This window comes from Sinohyriopsis cumingii, chromosome 6 (genome assembly GCF_028554795.1).
Source record: "Sinohyriopsis cumingii isolate HCF-2022 chromosome 6, ASM2855479v2, whole genome shotgun sequence".
NCBI lineage: Eukaryota > Metazoa > Mollusca > Bivalvia > Unionida > Unionidae > Sinohyriopsis > Sinohyriopsis cumingii.
The window spans coordinates 34,807,410-34,833,342 of record NC_142966.1 but is presented as its reverse complement, the minus strand read 5'-3'; the positions used below and the strand labels follow the sequence as shown (position 1 = coordinate 34,833,342).

The 25,933-nt window shown below is 36.5% G+C and overlaps 1 protein-coding gene across 2 annotated transcripts in view; it reads right to left on the bottom strand.

The window, feature by feature from the left end:
* LOC149796705 (uncharacterized) overlaps positions 1–25,933 on the bottom strand; it is a 170,051-nt gene that overhangs the window by 52,309 nt on the left and 91,809 nt on the right. For both annotated transcript variants that reach the window (XM_089961333.1, XM_089961335.1), the window contains one exon: positions 13,772–13,845. In XM_089961333.1, coding sequence (XP_089817459.1) covers positions 13,772–13,845 — 74 coding nt within the window. The remainder of the gene's footprint in view (positions 1–13,771; positions 13,846–25,933) is intronic.

Genomic DNA, 25,933 nt, shown 5'->3' with positions numbered 1-25,933 from the left:
GTTTGCATGTATATTTCAATGCTGAGCTCCAATAAAATCATGTGCTGATGCAAATTATTTATTTCAATTGAGAAGTGGTTCATTAATGATTGCACAGGTAAAACACCAACAACAATTATTGTGTACCTTGTAATAAAAAGACGAATAGTTCGTCAATTTACATAAAAATGGGTTTACAACTCAGTATAATACAGAGTTGTCTAATCTTATGCAAAATCGTCTCATAATTGAACTGGGTACAAAATAAGACAAAAAGCAACAAATCAGTTTAAAAAGACTTTCAAACTAATAAATAATAGTTTGTTTAGTAGACTAGGGGTATGGCACAGTAAAAGAACAACAGTAAATTTATGAATAGGTGAAAATATTTTTTTTTTCAAATGCCATATTGCTCTACAATTTGACTGATAAACAACTATTGATGATGACTTTATTTAGTTCGTTCGGAAAAATGAAAACGAATTTAACAAACCAGTCCACAATGGATTTACAGTGTTACAGCAATCAGGTGGTTAATGTGCGAAGTTAACGTTAAAAATAGAGTGAAAGAATGAAAACTGTCAATGACGGGTAATGATTGTGCATTGATGTTGAAAGTGACGTGACGACACAAAGGATAACAATTTTGGATTACCGCACGTGAATTACAAAGTTCATTAAGTTTTCCAGGAAGGATTGAATAGAATCCGATTAATTATTTTTTGTTGTTTAGATCGAAACTATATTCACTCCAGATTTTAAAAAATGACGAAAAGAAAGACGTTAACATAATATTTAAATATGCTAAATCAAAAGAATTAAAAATGTATATTTTACACAGATTGTTTATTTAATTACAATGAAAATTACCAAGAAATAAATTTATCTTTTTATTCCATAATATCAAAATGAATGAACTAGCAGCATATGTATGACATCAAGAGTACTCTGGTTGACTGATCAAATGATTATTCTACGGACGTATAAACATTGCATTTACTGTACACGCTGCTTGCGGAAGGATTCTTTAGCCAAATTTACAATGAAGGCTCATTAAAAGTATTTTTATTATTGTTTTTTTCTATAATAACTACAAATTTTATTTTCATATCATGCAGAAAAACGTCGTTTATTCAAACATATATTCCATTGATTTTGTGTCCAGGACCTAAGCTAGCGCGCACACACACACACACACACACACACACACACACACACACACACACATGTATTCTTTAAAATCTTCCATTAATTTTGTGCGATACTTCAGATACTTCAAAATATCTACAACTACAAACTAATCTAATTTAATTAGTTGCATTCTTTATTACACCATCTAAATTCTCACAGTCATCAACTGAAAACAAAATCAGTTGTACTGCATTTTTACCTTTAAGATAAAGAATACAAATCATATGGCGAATAACATTCAAGTGCACTGGATCCAGCAAGGGGTCACGTGTGTCAGGGATTAATTAAGAAAAATGCAATAAACTGACAACGAACATTGCAAAACTAGTATCTAACTTGCCTGAACGCTTTCGAATCTAAATGAGTCTTTTCCAAAGGCATTTGGAAAACATAGACAAGACAAACAAATAAAACACAAAAACCGTTGTGTTTGCAAAATGTTACATGGCTGTTTCTACACGAATTACACCTTTACATTTAGTATGTTTCAATTAGTTTATTTCAACTTGTTGCGGATGCTGGAAAATATTTGTTTTGACCTTGAAATCGACGAGCCATGACGATATATATACAAGGATACACAAGGATATATATTTATATATTTCACATTTATTACAAATATGGTTTCTACACACTCAGTGACTCCATCAATTATTTTGTTATGGACTTTACACACATATTCACTCCACCAATTAGTATGCTATGGTCTTTACACACTCAGTCACTCCACCAATTAGTATGCTATGGTCTTTTCACACTCAATCACTCCACTGATTATCATTGTATCGTACTGGATGCAACGGTTTTCAGTTCGCAACGGTTTTCAGTTGGTAATTCTAGTTACCACTATCTATCGCGTCTGAAGCATTTACGAGAGTTATATTAAATATGAAATCTCTGTTAATACACAGTCATTGTTGCAGGGTTTAGCCTAATTTTTCAGCACAAGATAGGCTAGACATGGCGGCCAGTATAATGGTGGAGGAAGAACCCGGAAAACCCCCCAGAAAGAACCACCGACCCACTAGAAGCTACTGGCAAGCTTTCTCACATACCCACTTTGGCCGAACCAGAGACTCGAACCCATGCAGACAGAGGTGAGACGGAAATGATCCCTAACGGTGAGCGCTTTAGACCACTCGGCCATTCGTGACCTTTTAATACACAGTGATGCACTGCTAGTGATATGTGTTAATGCACAAGGATACACTGCTAATTAGCCGCTACATTCTGAAAGTCTAATGCTAATCTAATCATTGATTTTTTTCGTTTGTGTGAAGTTAAGTTATTTAATTATCGTACGTTGCCATTTTTGTGCTTAAAAAAAGGCACGTTCGGTAAATATTTCAGGAATAAATGTATGTATTCCATCGCCTATCGTAATGTATTTAAACTCAGGAGACGATCAAGAAGGATTAGTTTTTTTTCCTTAGTGGTTTTAACTGCTACATGACAAATATGTCCTTTTGGTGATAATCATAATAAGCAATTTGGAAATTAGGACTCGTGTGCTTATCTTTTGAATTCTTGCGGTCCAGTAACAAATGGATTCTTTTGTTTGCTATCACACTGACCACGCCAACAAACCCATTAAAATAAACTTATATTACGGTCCAGTAAAAGAAAAGAAACTGAATGTGGATATCGATTCTGACTCTACCTGGGCGTTTTATGCCCTAGTGGGTTCGGGTATGTGTAATATGTATATTGCCTCCTCCCGTCTATCGTAAGGGCGACTAATGGAGGCAGTGGCAAAGATGGGTTAACGTGCCATTCTCGTGACAAAATGGGTTCGAATCCTAATATCGGTACCGTCGGATCATCTTGGGTCGGGCTACCGTGGTGTGTTTTTGAGCAAGGGACTTCGCTCCAATTGCCAAGTGACAAAATGACCTATACGTATTGATGTGCCGTTAAAAAAAAATTTTAAAAAAATCTTTGTTAAAGGCTCTAAGTCAGATATAGGTATTTAAATCAATTTCCTTTGTTCTTTAAAACAATCACTAAGGTATTTTCGTTTACATAGCTTTGTATTTGAGCATGCCTTGTTCATAACTGAAATTGTATTCTTTATCAATACGTATTTATTGAAACGTTTGTGAAGAGGTCCATTCAAAAATCATCATCAACAATGGCCTAGAAAAGCTTTCGATATTTAATAGCAATAAATTTGCATAGACAACTCTCAGTGTTCAGAGTTTAAAACCAGTCTTGTGACAAACTGACTTACTCGTCCTGAAGCATTTCATTACCGTTTCCTGAGTTTAAGATAGTGTTCGTTTGAAATTAAATACGTGGTAGACTATTGTATCATTTGTACAGAGCAGTATAATGCACATGTCGGTACTTATCATTTTGTAATACTTTAGGTGTTTTAGTCAATAGTGTAGGGCAAAACATGTGCGTTGAACGGTAAGAAAATGGTAACTATAACCAACAGTACTCATTATGGATGTGCAAGTGTCCAGGCTGCTATCTAGAATGGGAAAATCGAGCTAAAGCGAAATTCCTTTATTTGTTACCACGAAAATAGATATGTTCTTGAGAAAGAATCTAATGTCACCATCCAGAAGTAATCCAATCCGACCTTATAGCTTTCAATATTTTGTATTTCTATACATAATGAAAACAAATCTGCCTTCATATTATTCACCTAAAAAAGTATCCATTTACTCATGAATGGCCCGACTACACAATAAATTATATTTGTGCACAAAAAGACATGAATTTATTTTGACACGTCATATCTGAAATTTAATTTCGATTCAAAATGTTGGTAAATTAGATACGAATACATTGATCCAAGGCGTATCTTAACACTAAACCCACGCCAAACGTATTATTCATTCTAACCTTTCATTTTAACACTAGCTTGCAAACTGCCTTGATATTCCAGTCTACAAACGCAACAAAGCGTATACTGAAATTGTATTCTCTGTATATAATAGATTATACAAATTCGTATAGCGTGTTTACAAAATCATAACTACTGTCGACATAAAAAAGAATCAACAAATCATGCGATATTTGGCAGACGATTAACTAGTATTCAGAATTAATAATTAGGACGGTGCGTGATTTGATATTTTGTATGCAGTATTTCCTTTTATCTGTGAATTACGTAATTCTAATCGGATGACGCCTTATTGAGCATGAAGTATCCGAGTAACTTTGTATTAATAAGCTACTATATTAATGAACCGAGTCTAAAATTTAATTAATACAGAAATTCATTGGTATTATTCATATGATTAGTATAAGTTGTACATTATTGATACCACGTGTCAAGAAATAAAATAGCATGTATTATCACTTGCTTAGGCAATAATCAAGATAAAATCTTACTGGAGGTAAGAAGTCATGCATATTCGTATTCTATTTAAAAAAGATCAAACGGGATTTAAAAGCTTTGTGATATATTGCAAGAAACGTATTATTATACATTAGAGACCATGTGATTAAGTTTTCTTAACGAGTGTCTAATGTATGGGTCTTGCATCTAACACCTGCCGATTTGCCACCTGAGTCTCATAATACTGTTGTCGTCAACTCCGACATCGTCCTCTAACTAACCGCCCTTAACTCATCATACTTAGACAAAACGATCGAATACAAAATTAATTGGTGTTCTTTAAAACTAATATCAATTTGGGCACAATATTTCTCAAGAACATGAAATGTTCTCGTCTAAATACATATGGCATCCATTTAGCTGGGGTCCTTGTAAGATACAACATACATTCATTAGAGACAATCAAAAGAGACTTTATTTCTGCATGTGACTAGTAAGGCAGCTTGAATTTACAGGTGCAACAACTGTACTATAACAACGTAACTATTTAAAGACTTTATGTCTAAAATGAGAGGTTGTTTATTCCTTCATAGAAATATGCATCGTTTTGTCAAGGCAGTGATCAATAGGGCTATTTTCTCCTTTTTATGTGTATTTACAAGATAATTGAATACATTCTTCTTTATTTACAGTATGTATATTATAATACACCTTGCTATGCATATTTAGTTTATATTGTGCGTCTGACTTTTGTCATGATTGAAGGTTTATCCGACCTGATTGTTGTCATGATTCTAAGAAAATAAACAAGATGTTTACTAAAATTTATGTTCAAGACCCTAAAATTGTTTACGAGTTAGTGAATATTTCCATTAGAAATGATTGTTTTTTTAGAACTTTCTGTTGCGTTGTAGATCAGGTAACAGTCTGTATATAAAGAGAATTAGGTACGTAATTATGCATTCCTATCTTAAGATCAGTCTGTGGAATACAGTTTAGTTGTGTTCAGATATAAATTTGAGAGGAACTATTTATTTGAACTATTCATTGGAATTACAAAGTGCTCATTTAAGTTTTAGACTAAATCACTACTTTAGGATTATACAGCACTCACTCAAAGATATTTTGGATTATATCACTGTGGTTCATCAGGACATTCAAGTTTGTTGTAATTTATTCGGAATGATCCATACTTTGGACTTCTGATAGAACATTTTGGAATATCTTAATTTATATCATAATACTGTGTCTTTTTTGAGTATTTTTTTTAGTCCAGGTAAATAACTTAGATGGGTGCTTCATTGTTAACTTAAAACTTTTTTGCTACAGTATAACCTTTTTCTTTAACAAGTAATATTTTCTTGAAAGTCATTTTATTTGTAATTATTTTGTAACACGTATTACTGTGGTCTTAGGTAATATAGTATATATCTCACGGTTATCCTCTGTACGAGTTATATTTTGTATTTACTTAGAAACGGGCGCGGTTGCAGGAAATTATAGATAGAATTTAGAATAAATATTAAGCTGAACAATATCCAGTACGAAAGGTAAATATTTTCGATACCTTATCTGATACTTTTCAGCATATGACAGCCAGGATTGTTTACTTGATTTTGTTTGCTTTTAGCGATTATTGATGCCGATGCTTGTTCCCTCAAATTACCTAGATCCAGCTATCCGGATATTCTCTAACATGGTAAGGGTAGAAGAACACAATTGATACACTATTGAAACATGTACAACTTAAGTCTTGATTCCAAGGATACATAATTCAGATACAAATAAATCAAACTTTGTCCTCTGATTTATGAATCGTTCGCCGACAATTCAGATTGATTATTCTACTTTTTCATTGTGCAGTCATTCTGCAGGACATAAAATCAGATTGATCATTGAACTGTTTCATCGTCGAGTCCATGTGCGGGACATAAAATAAGATTGATTATTATAATGTTTCATTGTACAGTCATTTTGCAGGACATAAAATCAGATTGAGTATTCAACTGTTTCATCGTAGAGTCATTTTGCAGGATATACAATCAAATTGATTGTTCTACTGTTTTATTGTACAGTCATTTTGCAGGACATACAATCAGATTGATTTTTCTACAGTTTCATTGTAGATTCATTTTGCATGACATACAGTCGGATTCAGTATTCTACTATTTCATTGTACAGTCATTTTGTAGGAAATACAGTCAGATTGATTATTATACTGTTTCATTGTACAGTCATTTTGCAGGATATAAAACGTACAATTCAGATTGGTTATTATACTGTTTCATAGCAAGGTAATTTTGTAGGACATACCACGTATAATTCTAATTGATTATTCTACTGTTCCATTGTAAAATCATTTTGCAGTACACACAATGCACAATTCAGATTGATTATTCTATTGTTTAATTGTACAGTCATTTTGCATTACATAGATTAATTATTTTAGTGTTTCATTGTACAGTCATGTTGCCTGATATTAAATTAGATTGAGATTTTTACTGTTTCATTGAACAGTCATCTTGCAGGACATAAAGTCAGATTGATTATTATACCGTTTCATTGTACAATCGCATTGATTATTCTACCGTTTCATTGTACAGTCGTTTTTGCCGGACATAACATCAGATGGATTTCTACTGTGTTATTGTACAGTCATTTTGCTGGACATAAAATCTGATTGTTCTGTTGTTTTATTGTACAGTAATTTTTCAGGATATACAATCATAATGATTGTTCTACTGTTTCAATGTACAGTCACTCTGCAGAACATACATTAGATTCATCATTCTATTTTTACATTGTACAGTCATTTTGAGGACATCAAATCAGACTGATCATTCTACTGTTTCACTGTACAGTCATTTTCCAGGACATACAATCAGATTGATTATTCTACTGTCTCTTTGTCAAGTTTTTTTTTCAGAACATAAAATCAGACTGATTATTCTACTGTTTCATTGTACAGTCATTAATGCAGGAGATACAAACAGATCGATAATTATACTGTTTCGTAGTACAATTATTTTGGCTGGGCACAAAAGGTACAATTCAGATTGATTATTCTATTTTTTCATTGTACATTCATTTTGTAGGACATAAAATCAGATTGATTATTCTACTGTTTAATTATACAGTCATTTTGCAGGACATACAATCAGATTAATTATTCCACTGTTTCATGGTACAGTCATTTTGCAGGTCATACAACCAGATATATTATTCTACTGTTTCATTGTACAGTCATTTTGCAGGATATACAATAAGATTGATTATTCTAGTTTCACTGTACAGTCATTTTGCAGGATATACGATCAGATTGTTTTATTCTACTGTTTCATTGTACAGTCATTTTGCAGGACATAAAATGTAAACAAATACGCTTCACTACGCCTACCAAAATAGAAATAAACTGTTTTTGCACGTACATGGTTATTTTTGCACGTACCTGGTTTTTTTGCATGTGCATATTTTTATTTTTACATTTTTGTTCAGTGCTCTATTCAATTGTCAATAAAAGGCTAGGTATAAAATCGATTAACAGCGACTAAATACTTGATAGAAGATGAACTTGCTTGAACAAGGGTAAAGGTTTTATATTGTACATGTAAGAAAGCTTTGAGTGGAGGTAAATGTTGTATATGGTGCATGCAACAAAACTTTGAGCAGAGGTAAATGTTGTATATGTTACATGTAACAAAGCTTTGAGCAGAGGTAAATGTTGTATATGTTACATGTAACAAAACTTCGAGCAGAGGTAAATGTTGGATATGTTACATGTAACCAAGCTTTGAGCAGAGGTAAATATTGTATATGGTGCATGTAACCAAGCTTTGAGCAGAGGTAAATGTTGTATATGGTACGTGTAATAAAGCTTTGAGCAGACGTAAATACTGGATATGGCTCATGTAACAAAGCTTTGAGCAGCGGTAAATGTATATGTGATAAAGCTTTTAGCAGAGATAAATGTTGTATATGTTACATGTAACAAAACTTTGAGCAGAGGTAAATATTGTATATGGTGCATGTAACCAAGCTTTGAGCAGAGGTAAATATTTTATATGGTGCATGCAATAAAGTTTGAGTAGAGGCAAATGTATTTTTTACATGTAATTAAGCTTTAAGCAGAGGTAAATGTGTATGCTACATGTAACAAGTCCTTGAGCAGAGGTAAATGTTGTATATGGTGCATGTAATAAAGCTTTGAGCAGAGGTAAATGTTGTATATGTTACATGTACCAGCTTTGAGCAGCATAGGTAAATGTATATGCTACATGTAACAAGGCCTTGAGCAGAGGTAAATGTTGTATATCGTGCATGCAACAAAGCTATGAGCAGTGGTAAATGTTGCATATAGTGCATGTAACAAAGCTTTGAAGAGAGTTAAATGTTGTATATGTTACATGTAACAAAGCTTTGAGGAAAGGTAAATGTCGTATATGGTACATGTAATAAAGCTTTGAGCAGCAGAGGTAAATGTTGTATATGGTTCATGTAACAAAGCTTTGATCAAAGGTAAATGTTGTATATGGTGCATGTAACAAAGATTTGAAGACAGGTAAATGTTGTATATGTTACATGTAACAAAGCTTTGAGGAAAGATAAATGTTGTATATGGTACCTATAAAAAAGCTTTGAGGAAAGGTAAATGTTGTATGTGGTACATGTAACAAAGCTTTGAGCAGAGGTAAATGTTGTATATGTTACATGTAACAAAGCTTTGACGAGAGGTAAATGTTGTATATGTTACATGTAACAAAGCTTTGACGAGAGGTAAATATTGTATATGTTACATGTAACAAAGCTTTGAACAGAGGTAAATGTTGTATATGGTACATGTAATAAAGCTTTGAACAGAGGTAAATGTTGTATATGTTACATGTAACAAGCTTTGAGGAAAGGTAAATGTTGTATATGGTACATGTAACAAAGCTTTGAAGAGAGGCAAATGTTGTATATGGTGCATGTAACAAAACTTTGACGAGAGGTAAATGTTGTATATGGTTCATGTAGCAAAGCTTTGAGCAGAGGTAAATGTTGTATATGGTGCATGTAACAAAACTTTGACGAGAGGTAAATGTTGTATATGTTACATATAACAAAGCTTTGATGAAAGGTAACTGTTGTATATGGTACCTGTAATAAAGTTTTGAGCAGTGGTAAATGTTGTATATGGTGCATGTAACAAAGCTTTGAAGAGAGGTAATTGTTGTATATGTTACATGTAACAAATCTTTGAGGAAAGGTAAATGTTGTATATGGTGCATGTAACAAAACTTTGACGAGAGGTAAATGTTGTATATGGTTCATGTAACAAAGCTTTGAGCAGAGCTAAATGTTGTATATGGTGCACGTAACAAAGCTTTGAAGAGAGGCAAATGTTGTATATGTTACATGTAACAAAGCTTTGATGAAAGGTAAATGTTGTATATGGTACCTGTAAAAAAATTTTGAGCAGTGGTAAATGTTGTATATGGTGCATGTAACAAAGCTTTGAAGAGAGGTAAATGTTGTATATGTTACATGTAACAAAGCTTTGATGAAAGGTAAATGTTGTATATGGTACCTGTAACAAAGTTTTGAGCAGTGGTAAATGTTGTATATGGTGCATGTAACAAAGCTTTGAAGAGAGGTAAATGTTGTATATGTTACATGTAACAAAGCTTTGATGAAAGGTAATTGTTGTATATGGTTCATGTATCAATGCTTTGAGCAGTGGTAAATGTTGTATATGTTACCTGTAACAAAGCTTTGAAGAGAGGTAAATGTTGTATATGTTACATCTAACAAAGCTTTGAACAGAGGTAGATATTGTATATGGTTTTGTAACAAAGCTTTGAGCAGTGGTACATGTTATATAGGGTGCATGTAACAAAGCTTTGAAGAGAGGTAAATGTTGTATATTGTGCACGAAACAGAGCTCTAATATGTGATTATCTGTATGCATACTTTCATTAGTTTCGCATGTATCCAACTAGATAGAACTATTAAGTGCAAGATAAAGCCTTTATTAGTATTAGTGGGCAACATAAGGCATAAAAGGAAAATGTGTCTTAAACTTTGAACAGAAAATCCAAGTAAAGACATTGCGACTTATTAAAACCGCGTCCCATTCCTATTAAGCTAAAGCAATTGTAAATGACTAATTGATGCAATTGTTTACAAAAAGCTTTTAAAGAAAGGATATCTTAATTTGCCCAATTATAGATCAGGATTACATAGCAAAATGTATTTGTGCATTACCATTGACTCAATGTCGAAATGTATTGAAAACAACGTAATCCGGGTACCTGTGATAACTTTAGTTCACTCAGGAACAAGTTTACTTGTTCGTACAGACACTATACATACTTAACCACTTCCATGGCTATATTTAGAAATAGTACACCGTAATCGCTAGATAGTGTACGGCAGTCGTCGACAATTATTATTTCCGATTATGTAATAAAATGCTGTTTATTTTCTATAACATGCAGAGAGGATGTTCAAAAACACGTAGTTTTCATGATACATACCTTAGACATTGAGGGAATTCATACATGCCAGGGCTAGACTTTGATACAATTCATACATGCCAAGGCTAGACATTGATACAATTCATGTATGTCAGAGCTAGACATGACTATGATTCATACATGTCAGAGCTAGATGTTGATACAATTTATACATTCCAGGGATAAACATTGATACAATTTATACATGTCAGGGCTAAACATGGATACAGTTTATACATATCAGGGCTAGATATTGATACATGTATACAAGTCAGGCTATATCTGAGTCCCTACTAAACCAAAAGAACTCCACCTTCATTTTAAGGCATTCACATTTCTAGGGAGTGCATCGCAGTATTAGGCTTAGACGTTTAATAGTACCAGAATGATTATAATATGTTCTAGAACAAACTCAGTTAAATGCAGCGAGAGTATAACAAAACTCACGATTTGCTGGGGAAAAATGTGTGCATCCGAAATCATTTATATCCGCTTTAGTTTTTAGTATGGTGTTGTAAACATGAAACTTAGTAATATTACCTGCTGCTACCTGGCCACTTAGATATAGATCTAGTTTAAGCTATACATGTAATAAATGTCCACTTGCGGAAAGCATGAATAACATGAAAATATCCTTCGCAGATATTGTTTTTATGAAGAAAAGAAAAACAGATTGCAGGTACTAAAGTCAGCAGCATTTCTTTCGTGTTAACTTTAATTCTGTATGACTGACTGTAAGGAATTGTTTATCAAAGGTTCTAAAATGTACGTACCGAAGGTTTGCAAATGTGGACCCTGGTCGTTTTTAAACACTAAATACATGCGATAGTTTTGTTAATTGTTCTTTTATATTCGAACCCACTCTGTAAAAGATTCAATTAAATTGAATTCAATTCTATTCATGTGTATTCAAACCCTTTATGGACCGAACCCACTGAACTACAGGTATCAATAAAAGGTGCATAAAGAAATCAATATAGTCATAAAATGCATTATGTACTTGATGGTCGTGCGGAGTTCAAAACAGTGATAGTCATACGGCCATAAAATGCATTCTGTACTTGATGGTCGTGTGGATTGCAAACAGTGATAAGGTACAACCTTTGTTGTTATAGCTCTATGTAAGTCAGCCTTTGTTCAACGGATAATTTTGGTACAACCTGTACTTGCAAAATGACCTAAAGTACCACACACACACACACACACACACACACACACACACACACATATATATATATATATATATATATATATATATATATATATATATATATATATATATATATATTCATCAAGAATAAATTGATAGATACACCTCGAATCACATGCAGAAGATTAAAAATGAAGGTTATGGTATGTTTTGTGCAAACTGCTGCAATTGAAAGGGAACCGCTCCGGTGGCCTAGTGGTTAGAGCAACTGCCTCGGATACGGGAGGTCGTGCGTTCGGTCCCCGGCCGAGTCATGCTAAAGACTTATACAAAATGGTACTTACATCTGCCTTGTTTGGCGCTCATCATTAAGAGGTTAGTGTTAGAACTGGTCGGCCTGTTGTCAGGTTAATGTGATTGGGTGGGACATGCTCCATGCCTGCGGCATGATGCACCAGTGCTAGACATCACTTTAAACTGCCACTCTGCAGACATCGTAGCGATATGATTGAACAATTGTAAAAGCTACGTTAAACATCCAAATCACACACACACACACACATACTATTGAATGGGAACGTTATTATACACCTGTTACGATTTTGTGAGGCAAACTCGATTCGTTTACCCTGATAGTGTATTTTATTTATTTTCTTCGTTGGCAAGCAAGCAACATAGACAAATCTCGACGACAAAGGAACGACCTGAAGAGTTCAATAGCTTCGTTTGTGTCGAGAAAAATTGAATTACATATATCATTAATAAAGAGTATTCTTTGAATGTGTTAGACAGATTAACATACTTATGCCATTGTCGTCATAAAGGACTTTAGCTGAGACGATAAAAGCTTTTGCAATTATTTATGTAATGATAAGCAACGTCTACTGAATAACACTGCTGCCGAATTTACTTTCGTTTTAAACTGTAAAAGGGTGTTGCTGTACACGAATTAAGAACAATAATTTGCGTGCATTACGTGCGGCCTATACCAGCGTTTCAAATTTACCGGAGAATATAGCTTGACAAACTCATAAGGACGACCTTAGGCGTGAAGCGCGGGGCCCCCTCAAGAGCGGGGCCTGGGGCGGTCGCCCCACTTGCCACCCCCAAACGCCGTTTATATATATATATATATATATATATATATATATATATATATATATATATATATATATATATATATATATTTGGTTAGCTTAAATCAAATTCTCAAAGTACTTTTAGCAATACACTTTTGGATATATGAATAGGTGTTTAGCAGCAATTTTTTTTCGTCTTTTTATACAGATGCATCATAACATTGTTTAAAAAGAACGATAACTTTGTTTCATGGCTGTCATTACATGTTTTCCGATCACAGATGAGGTAAATTATTAAGTCTGTGCCTTCACTGTCAACACAAATTGATACGGGTAAAAATGTTACTTCGTTCTTGACTTGAGCTATGAAAAAGCACCTTTACAAATTGATATCTTTTAACTTACCTAGCGTTATTGTTTGGAAATGTTGAACTAAATATATGAATTTGAAAGTTTAAAAATTCTTTAATCAGCAAACATTTATATGTACAAAGTAGTTGTTAACGTGACCGGAGCGTGTACAGATTGTACGTTTACTTAAAAGTTTCAAAAAGAGAAAAAAGAAAAAGAACAATGAAAAGCTTACGTTGTCCAGAAAGAACAAAGTAGATCCCGTCAGGTGGAAGCCCCCTTCTCAGTATAACGCGGTTGTGTCTATACCTGAAACAGATACACGAATGCATACAGTATTACACAATCTGGAAAACCCTGATTATCCGAATCAGTCAAAATTGTACAATTAAGTGGAATAAATGGACAGCGTTATTTATGCGCATTCGGGGATTTCAAAATGGATGGTTCTATGTAAAATCTAATTTTGAAAATTTAAATGATACAATAATAACACCATCCTGCACAAACAATAAAACATTATTCATATTTCCCACAAGCTTATTCATCACTTTTAAATATATCAAGTCCAGAAAAAATATTGTGTGTCATCCGATGACACAAATTGTCATCTTGCCACATTCAAGAAGAACGGCATGTAATACAACATTTTACTCAAATCAGAATGGCTTTTGTTTATTCCATAAAATGTTTATCGCAAACAAGTTTTTCGAATTATATATACATGGCTATTTGCGCCTGTATTACACGAACATCATTACAACTGAAAATAGTCTCTGCTGTTCTTTTGTCCCGTCTTCATATTACTAGATATAAAGCACACAGTGGCTCGTGACAGCATTTTAAATACGTTTAAAGCATATTTAAAGTTCATGGTCTAGTTTTGGTAACTGCAAACTCATAAGGGTATTTACTCTCTTTCAGTCTCTGTATATTTGTTGTGCGCGTGCTTGCCTGCATTTTATAACGCACGGAATTAGGGTATATTATAAGAATCATAGAAACTTTGTTATCATAAAATAACTTCTTCAAAATTAAAACGACTTTGCATTTGAAAACAAATGTGGCAATATCTATGTGACATAATAAACTGTTTCTAAAATAAGAGTTTAAACTCCTAAAAGGTTTAAGAATCATATGTGAAGTTCATTACTTCGTACCTTGCCTCCTTATTTCATTACAATATTGATAAACGATGAGTAAGAAAATTTGGTAATCACACCAGGTACGCCGTCACAGTAGGGGGATATGACGTATGCTGCACGGGATAAACGTTTTTTGGAGTATGCTGTCGTGGGTCAAAGCGAGTTCATTACAACTTTCTTTCACCTAAGAAAACATAATTTAAAAAACCTTTCGCACGGAACATAGTTACAACGGGTGTTTTAAATCATCTGAATATCAGTGCACTGTCAAAACAAAATTTCAAATTAATGAACAGTTACTCACTAATTCCTCCCAAGGTTCTTCCTGAACAACTATGCCCATCTCAGTCCCATTATCCAATTATAAATGCAAGTTTATATTCAGCTTTTGGTATGTTGTTCACATACTGGAAAAATGCACCAATAACAACATGGCGGCTTTCAAATTGTCTTTTCCGCATCCAATCTTTGATAACTGGTTTCATCAAAAACTCACTCAGAGATAAAACTAGACTTGTTGGAAAATGTGGCAAAGTTTGAATAACTTGAAGACCAGGAATACTGTCACAACACCAGATTTATGTGCCTAAGCGCTGTCATGGGGTATATAAATGCCTAAGGTACAGGTGTGCGGACGTGTGGTTCGGAAGTGATCCACAACATTTGATAACGCTTTGAAGGCATGGAAATATCAAGTGACAATAGCAGAGTCAGGCACAGGTACCTGAGCGACTGGGACTTTTGAATCGAAAACGTGCAAATAAATTTATCTTGACAGTTCAACTGTGTCGAGCTGTTTGCTATCTGTGCCCTCATTTGCTCTAATCCAAACTTTATTATTTTCTCTTGAGGCGAGTTGAGAAATATAAATTCATGTTTCGTCACCTGTGACAATCTCATCAAACATCTCTGGTCACTTTGTCATATTTAGTACGTAGCTGTTTGGAGATTTCAAACCAAATCTGTTTTAGATCAACCGTCAATAAATGTGAGCTCGTACTTGCACAAACCATTTGAGCTGAAAGTGAATCTTTAGTGTATAAAAATCAGCATACGAATTAATGCCCGTGATAATAGAAATATCGTCCATTATATACTGAACATCTTCATAAATCGCCCGTTCTCAGCAGCCATATTGCGCTCGCCACTCGCCGACAACGATCTCCCAGAACGTGGGTCATTTTTTATGGATTTGTGACCATTTTAAAAATTAGGAAACCACCTAAATATTAAAGGATTTGACAGAGAAATGCGTCTGCAAACTTCGTTCAAATCGGCCCTGATATTCATTAGAGAGTACCCTTAGAGTGCCCGGAGCTAAAAGTATATTCCTTGTACATAATAAGAATTGTTCTCGGTCCACAACATTACATAGCATACATGTATCTGTGCGTGTCCCGCGTGCTGCACATGCAGCTGCAATCGTTTTACAGAACGTTATTTTGTCTATCTATCAGCATTTAATTTATCGGACGGTTCAAAGAAACAAAAAGTTATAACAATTAAAATATTAAAAACATATCAAATAAATTATGTTTCACACCGTAGCACACATCAAAGATGCACGCCTCATATTCCAAGCTGTAGTTTTCTCAAAGATTTGCAGACCATCTGAACACTCGATTACAAATCCCGGTTATTATATGACAAACCATATTTTCTGCCTGCATATACACAAACAGTCAGCTTGATTCAAACTCAGTGATTGCTTGATCTGAATTTAGTTTTTACAAAAAAAATGTAACGAACTGCCGTCACATTCTCCGTGAAACGTGTTCGCATGGCCGCACATACTATTTTCCGGGATGTGCACTTGCATAGAATTAATCTAATATTTAAAATAATAACTGCTAAAAACTTCCGCTATTATGCCTTGATATTATGTGGGGAGCTATTAAAGGCGAGTATCCACATTACCCTCCATGAACGCTTAGAGGTGACTGTTTATTTTCATTTACTGTTTTTAATATATCTGATGGATTTGGCATTGCGAAATAGTGAAATTCAAAAAGTTAAAATTTTAAAACCATTAAACCAAAATCAACAATTTAGCTGAAGGAGACATCCTACCATCGAAATAACACAGCGTGGTAAATCATTCTGCAACAAACCTAGAGCGTAACGCAGTCACGAGTTTACGGCCTTAAACGTCACAAAACAATCCCCAAAAAACTAATAAGAAAAATATCTCTGCTAAAATTTATTTTTTTTCCATTTGCATCTTAGGGAGGAAAAAGGCGTATTATCTTTACTTACCAGTAATGTACACGAATTCTGTGTTGATTGCTGACCTTTTACGCCTCAGTTTCCTTACTAATACTGTACACGAATTCTGTGTTGATTGCTGACCTTTTACGCCTCAGTTTCCTTACTAATACTGTACACGAATTCTGTGTTGATTGCTGACTTTTTACGCCTCAGTTTCCTTACTAATACTGTACACAAATTCTGTGTTGATTGCTGACCTTGTACGCCTCAGTTTCCTTGCTAATACTGTACACGAATTCTGTGTTGATTGTTGAATTTTTACAGCTCATATTAGTGAGCCAAGTTATCAGTATTATATACAGTTCGTATACAGCCCCTTTCATAGGTTGAGTGGGGCCCTATTCACTTCCAGATTATGTGGATCTATCTATCTATCTACCTACCTACCTACCTATCTATCTACCTACCTACCTATCTATCTACCTACCTACTTACCTATCTATCTATCTATCTATCTATCTATCTATCTATCTATCTATCTATTTACCTACCTACCTACATATCTATCTATCTATCTATCTATCTATCTATCTATCTATCTATCTATCTATCTATCTATCTATCTAAGCAGCAGGGGGGGGGGGGGGAGGCGAATCGGACATTTTGTCCAATCGTCATTTGGCTTAATTAATAATTTCTGCACTCAGCGGATCCGGTGTCGTCAGCGCCCGGTAAAAAAAACGACGTCGTCGTCGGGGGTTCGTCCAATCGTCATTTGGTTTAATTAATACTTTCTGCGCGCCGATCCCAGCGTCGTCAGCGTCCCGTAAACACAGCGACGACCGCGTCGATGTCATTGCCCCCCCTGCTGCTAAGAAGTTATTTACAATGATCTTACAAACAGAGTGATTACTAACTCCTCCTCTTGTAGATCAATTAGGTTATTTGACTGATCGGTAAGTCTAAAATTAATTCTTGTTAAAAACCGATTATGGCATCGCATATAGACCGGATTAATCGGGCTCTCAACGATTAAGAATCCGGGAGGGGCTGTTGGTGAAAATGAATAAAGGATATACCCCTGTTGAGCTTGATTTGATTGCTTGGTATCTACCTGGTAACTCCCTTCCATAACATCACACACTAGATTGATTGCTATCACCGATGCGATATTTACGTTGTATGGAGCAATATGCCTACCACCATCTCCGTTATCGTGTCTGAGGATAGTTGATGGACCGAGAAAATCATTAAGAGACTTTCTTAGTTCTGGCGCGTTGTATCCTGGAAACTTGAAATCGGGTAAATCGGCTTCTGTGATATTATACTCGGTTAGGAATTTTTGTTTATTATCATCGCTGTTAGCGGATATTATTTTAACGATTTGTTCATTAATATATTCCATGTCTGATATAAGTTGATTTAACACCTCAACGTGTTTTCGTGCTTTTGTTTTCCTTAGTTGTTCTAGTTGCAATTGGTAATTACGATTAATCTCGATAAAAGCACTAGCGATATCATTTAAATTAACTGTGAACACGACGGACAATTCAGGAATTTCATTATGCTGAAAATACCATTGTATGGTATTCCTGTCTTGAAATATAAACCTGCTGGGTAATAACGCGTTTTTTATAATAGACAAATCATTTCGATAACTGGGATCAATTTCATGATACGATTGCGCATTCGTGTGAAATTCCCGCGGGGATTTCATGAGGTGGATTCTCAGGCCAACCTAGTATGGTTCTTATTGAACTGTTATAAATATCAACCATATACCCCGGTGTGCTTATTTCAATCGTCGACGATAACGTTGGTTCATGAACCGTAATAGCGATTTTTGATTCTTTTCCTGTGATCGATTTTATCCTGCGTTGAAATTCTTTATTGATTTGTTCTACTTGGTATGACCCAGTTGGTATTGTAACCTCCTTCCAGTCTGGGGTCCCATTGGGTTTATTTGTCCATGCAAAAACCAGCGAGTTATTAGGTTGTTGTCCGTTAAAAGCTTCCGCTCGGATATTAGGCCAACTGTGATATATTCGCAATTTTGCCAGCGCTATTTCCTTCACTGGAATCGGAGAAGGGAAGTTTACACTGAATTCGGGCTTCGTTGACGTTATCGATATCATATTTGTTTGTACCGGAGTGGTGTTCTCCGCGATCCGTTGAAGTAATTGAAACCCTTCGGGGTTCAGCGACATTATTATTATTCGCTGTTTCTAGTGTTTAATTTCAACACCGAATATTAACAACCTGCTTGTTTTCAGGAGAATGTTTTGAGCCCATTGAAGTGGTTTCAGCGACGTGGTTTCCAGCTTCCAGTTGAAAATCCTCGATTTTTGACATCGCGGAGTCATACAACTGGACCATCGTGGAGAATTCAACATCGGATATAAACGAATTATCTATCGCCAACGAGATCAACCCGGATAATTTCGAGTACGCGTCGGATACTATTTGATGTTTTACTGTATACTCGTTGAGTTTTTTCTGAGAACACGATGATATCTTTCTAGTGATTGCGTTGGCGACTCCAGCAATTGTTGTCGCCGCGGAGATAGCGATTGGAACAGCGATCGGGGCCATCATGGTCACCGTGGATAAAATAACACCGGTACCGGCTACTATACCTGACACCGAGTACACGACCGCGTCGATGGCGGTTATTTTGCGACGGTATTTTTTTATTTTTACACGGTATTGTTCGGAAAGCGTTTTCAAATTCGCGGAGAATTCTTTTACGGTATTGAATCGATATTGATGTGACGTCGGTGATACCTCTGATTCAATTACCTTGGTGGTCATTTTTATTTTAAAAGAGCTAGTGTTTTTAATTACTTAGATCCGCTACAAATTCCACATACCATGTAATGTTTGCCCAGGTTAAATTTCTATCAACGGCTCTAATTGTAAACGGTTCAGTTGCGTCCTTGTCTATAATTGTTGATATTGTATTGTTAAACCCGAATGAACTCGACGATAATATATTAAACTGCATCATTGAAACCAGTGTCAATCGATAAATGCCCTTAACAGTTGCGGTAATATTTACTATATTCTGTGTAGGAGTCCAGATAAATGATCCATGCCGAATCGTGTATACTGTGTTGATGGTGTTCTCATGAGGGATTTTTATTTTTGTCATTTCCGGTAGTCTGTCTTTGATATCTGTAACATCAGCTCTGATTGTTCCTATTTCCTGTGTATGCGCGTCTATATTCCCCTTAATCGCTGCAACATTAGTTTTGATTGTTTCTATTTCCTGTGTATTCTCAGTCATACTTTTTTTGTTCGCTGCAACATCAAGTTTGATTGTTCCTATTTCATATGTATGCACGTCTATACCTTTTTTGTTCGCTGCAACATCAGTTTTGATTATTCCTATTTCCCGCCAATACGCGTCTACATTTTTTTTGTTCGCTTCAATATCAGTTTTGATTGTTCCTATTTCCTGTGTATGCGCGTCTACACTCCTTTTGTTCGCTTCAATATCAGTTTTGATTATTTCTATGTCCTGTGTATGCGCGTCTACATTATTTATGATCGTTGCAACATCAGTTTTGATTGTTTCTATTCTTCGTCCATGCGCGTCTACATTATTTATGATCGTTGCAACATTAGCGCCGATTATTTCTATTTCCCGTTCATGCACGTCTACACTCCTTTTGTTCGTTGCAACATCAGTTTTGATTGTTTTTATTTCCTGTCCATACGCAGTGATATCATTTATAGTTATTGTAATTTCATCCGGTTTGACATTTTTTCTACCAAAGAATTTATCAACGGCGTCATCAACCCTGTTAACATTTTTTCGTAACGAGGTAAATTGGCTCGACAGCGTTGTAAACTCCAAAATACTATTTTTTATCCCTACAAGATTCGGTTCGGTCACCGTCGGGGTCCCAAAAAAACTAGCAGTAGTGAGTTGTATACCGGTGACAGACTTTTGTATCCCCTCGAACTGATTTGCTTGCGCGTTAAATTTATCATAGAAATTTTTTAACGAATTCGACATGGATATATAATTGTCGCCCAGTGTATTTATTTTTCCATTTATCGTCAAGATGGATTCACTTGATTTAAGTCGTCCGTCGCCGGTATATAGCGCGATAGCGTTCTCGGCGGCATTACGCTGTCGTGTTAAAACGTCATCCAGCGACACATTACTGGATTTTAATTTACCCTGACGATCTTGAAATACAACTATTTCGCCCGGGTCAACACTGGTTAGATTTAACGTATCAGCGATTTCATCCTCGATTAGTTTTTTTATGTCATCGGTGGCGAGCGTTTCCGTGGATTCTTTCAGCGCCGAAACCGGTCGTCCCCAGATATCAATCATTATTATTGTAAAAAACACAGTGTTTTTAATTAACCCGCCGGGCCTCTACGACCCCACTAGTGTATTCGTTTACAACCACATGAGGTGGTTTACGCGATGATGAAATCGCCGCGAGTACGTTCAATACCTCACGGCCGCATATCGGTGGGTCACTTAATTGCTGTGTTGGCAGCGTGGAATAAAAAACCGGGGCTGAACACGCCCGGATATACCGCATGAACTCGTTCGGCGGGGCTAACCCGTATGAATCAAAATAGACGATCGCACGCGGATCAATTGCGTATGCAACCCAATGAGTTCCCGCTCCGGAGGATTTATCGAGGTTAATTATACCGGTTTCAATATTCCTTGGTTTTGTCGGTAATTGATCCCTCATAAAAACACCTCTGAAGTTTTTTATCGCTAACGCGTTTGCGGCATCTATTAAATCAAAATTAGACATAGGAGTCATTGACTCTTGCGTTAATAAACGGTTCCCGGTAGTCTTAGACCCTTCCCCGAGTACCATGAATACGGGGTCCCCGGTAGTCTTAGACCCTTTCCGGCTACGGGTCGTCCTCGTTTCTTTTTTTTATAGCCTTTCCCGGTTGCCTTCTTCAATGCCATCCCCGCCGCGGTACCAACGGCTCCTAACGCCGCCGCCTTCGCCACTGCTGGGGCCTCAGCGGCAACCAACGCTGGAATCGCAGCTAACAGCGGAAATATCCCACCGGTCTTTTCCATGTTTTTAATCGCTGCGGCCGAAAAATCTATTTGAACACCCTTTTTATTCCTCATCGCATCATTGAAATGTTTTATTTGACGCGCCGTCAACGATATCTTATGATTACCACCTGCCATCTGTGACGGCTTTAACGTTATTGTGGTTCCACATTGTTTAGCCGACTTTGATCGTAATTTCTTGACTTGACCATCGGTCAACTCTACACCGACAACACTATACGACATTTTTATTGTAAACGCCTTTATGTTTTCAATTACATGTTTTCCACTGGTGCATCAACGATTCTCATTCGTCCACCAACACCTTCCAACAGCATTGATTTATCGCTGAGAATGACAGCAACCGCTCTATAATCAACACCACCCGGGGCTATACGAGCTCGGAAGTGTATATCAACGACGGACTGTCTCGTTAAATCAAGATGTTCCAGCGAAAAGTAATAAATCGGATACAGGTTTTTAAAATCAAGTTGTGATATTTGCAAACCGGTGTCGACGTTTTGATCACGACCCATATATGACAGCAATCGATGGTACACACGTGCGACATGGTTGTTGTCGTAATTAAGCTGTATATCCTCGGATGGTTCCTGTTGTCCGTTTATTCTCAGCGAAACCTCCCTGACTCCTAATCGATCAAATATCATATGGCTGCGTTCTTGATTACCCAATCGATCCCTATTCTGTAGCGCTATAAATATATGACGCGGGGCTGAAACGCCTTGTTTTGATGCAAGGTGCCATGTAAATGTATCATCAGCGACATTATCCTCTTTAGCATCAGTTGTTACCGCTAGCCAACTCAACAACGATTTCCCTCCCTGTTCCATAAATGATAACAATCGTGCTTCCGTGGTAACTGATGGAGTCAACACCGGCATCCACAATGCTATTTTAGTTAAAACGACTTTACCGTTAGTGACGTCAGCAGCACGCCATATTGCATTGTTATCATCGCCCCTTCGCGTTAGAGCGATTGTATGCTTAGCCCCATAGATAACTTTTCTGACATTTCTACAAAATCCGAATATGTGATGGAGTGGAATCGCGCATGAAAACTGTCGGCGTTGTCCTTGTAATGTTGCTACTCGTGTTGCAAACCCTAGATTAAAATTATCGTTAGTACTTTTTATAACAGTGAAATCAGCGCCTGGTTTTGCTCTGCGGTCTGGATTGGCTGCTTCAGCCTGTGGGTCAACTGCGGTATTTTCTTTCATCAGCACGTTAATGTACTGAATATGATCAGCGTTATTAGTGGTATCCTTTGCGAACATCATAGATGGGCCCGCCGATCTTGTATAATCATCTGAGTATCTTGCTAGCCCAATTATCGTCGTTGCAACATCAACCTCGCGTTCTATTGATTCAATTTCTCGCCCGTCAGTAAGATATCTGGCACTCTCAAATAACGCCATGATACCGTTGTTGACGAAGCCAACTCGAATACGAGGGTCATCTGCGTATGGTGTATTAGCGACAACATTTGTCACGAGTTCTCCCTCAATTTCGATAAACGCTTCACACGGCAAAAAGTATTTACTGGTATCTTGGACTTGAAGTTCAATTCGCGATCGTAGGTCGGCTTGTGGTGGTTGATAGGAATAAAATTGATAATCACGGACAGAATCATCCCTGCGCACTGGGGCGTCCATATCAAACGCGGGATCAGCGGTTCGCGCAAACATTTTATTATTTATCATGTTGACGTTTTCAATTGCAATTCATCAACGTCGTTTTCGTCGTAAATTCTTTAAATTTTGTTTAAGGCCACTTCCCGCTATCGCGTTCATGAGCGCGTTGGTTGTTGCATCGGTGGATGGCTTTGCCATCAATGACTGAGCCGCCAACGACTCTAGTTTTTCTTCCACGGCGTTACTTATTACTTTACTGACATTTGCAGGCATCACTGTCGTTGATGGCATCACCGGTGGTTTCTGTTTTCTTTTTCTCACCAACGATGCTAGTTTATCTCGTGCGGCAGAAAACGCCCTTCCGGCAACATCTCCAATAGCACTAATACCCTTATCACGAATAACATCAATAGCCTTCATTCCTAATTGTTTAGCTAACGGCGCCACTTTTGGAGCCATTCTTGTAAATAACCCCGCAATGGTGCTACCGAGACCGTCTCCGTACCACGCGCGGTATACAGGCAATCGTGAGTTTACCACGTAGACGCTGACTGGTTTATCATGGTTGTAGTGTATAATCATCTTTATTATAAAAACACCAGTGTTTTCCAATTAGTGATTGGTCAATCGCTGTAATGACCGTGGTCATCAAAACCGTCCACGAGTTCGTCTATGAGCGTTCGATATACATTAATGTCCATGATACCACCGGCAAATAACCGCCTGCAAATATCAGCGGCCTCATTGATTATTTCCGGAGAGTTATTTCCGGCTCGTTTTCCTCCGATTAGTACTTCCAGCCGTGATATATCACTGAGAACATTACCAGGACAAGTAACGTCTTTACCAACAGAGTATCCTTTTCCTTTTTTTGGTTTCCTACTTTTAACATTCTCGAGGAATGCGTCGTAAATGGGATCACCACGACGTGATAATTCGTCTTTATATCTACTTGCTAAATACACTATTCTTGTCCATTTTTCCACCGAATTTACATTTTTCTCGTAGCCGCTATTGATATGCTCATCTCGTGTGCCCTTAGCAAAATTTGTAACAGTAAAATTAACTAATTCTTCATCGTCAAGATTTCTAATTGTGTCTATTGTGCTCTTTTTAAGTACATTACGGGGTATATTCCCCTCTTTCTCTATTTCTTCCGGTATTTCTTCCGGTATTTCTTCCGGTATTTCTTCTTCTGGTTCTCTTGCGGTGGCGCCTAGTTCTTCTTCATCGGCCATTGTAACATAAGGTTCTTGTGGGTCCGTTATAGCGAGTGGTGGCGGCCTCTCCCTCCGTTGGTGTGTTGTAGCAACCGCTATTTTCGCAGGAAGTGTTTCCAGAGACTCTTTTGTTTGCTCGGTCTGAGCCGCTATCTTTTCAAGCGCACCGAGGACGGGCACAGTTGCACTCGTTATCGGAGCAAAGAGTTGTTCACTTCCAACAGCAAAATCAGTTTGTAGTTGTTGCCGCGTTTGAAGTTGTTTTCGGACCCTGTCTCGTAACGGTATGAACTTTTTAAGCGCTGCTAGCCGCTCTCTGGCTAGCCGAGTAGTAAGTGATTCGCCTATCATTATTGCAAATTGCTCCGTAATTTCTAATTTCCCTGTGGCAGCGTCAGACGCACGTTACCACGACCTATCGGGGGTAAAAAAAAATGTATACAACGTAAAAATTCACTTCTGTACGCTACGTGAACAGGTATGCCATTAAATTGGGGGCTCCACGGAGTTTTCGTCTATAATCCTTCTAATGTTTTTGATCTTACTAGAAATCTCCCGCCGTCGTTCATAAACACGTCCGAGTTTTTTTCGTATTATTTCAACGGTAGTAAACAATCCAATAAATGCATTTACGTCATTGCCATACAGGTTTTCATTGATCGTATATTGTAATCGCTTTATAAAAGAATACTCACGTGGCAAGGTATATCGACCTTTCTTTGATTGCTCGTTAATAATATTTTTTGGTTATCAAGCTTATCAGATAATACAATTCCTTGATTTTTTAATTTTGAAATTTCAGTTAAAATGTTATTGATGTCTTCGATATTCATATTCTTATAAACATCTTTATTTCTAATATAAAAAAAAATGAACTCTAGGCACGTTAACATCTTTACTGCCTAGAGAAATATGTGCGTGATTATGGACTCGTATAACATGAAGTTGCCACCGCATCTTCGTGTTAACAGAGAGTATTATGATTGGACGGCACACCCGTTTGGCAACCCCGCTGGCGCCCTATGACGTCAGAGAGGCCCATCGGTTACATTCACACCTTGGAACCCCTTGGGTGCCTTCGCATCCATCTGAGCCCAAGGGAACCCCGAAACATACATCTCC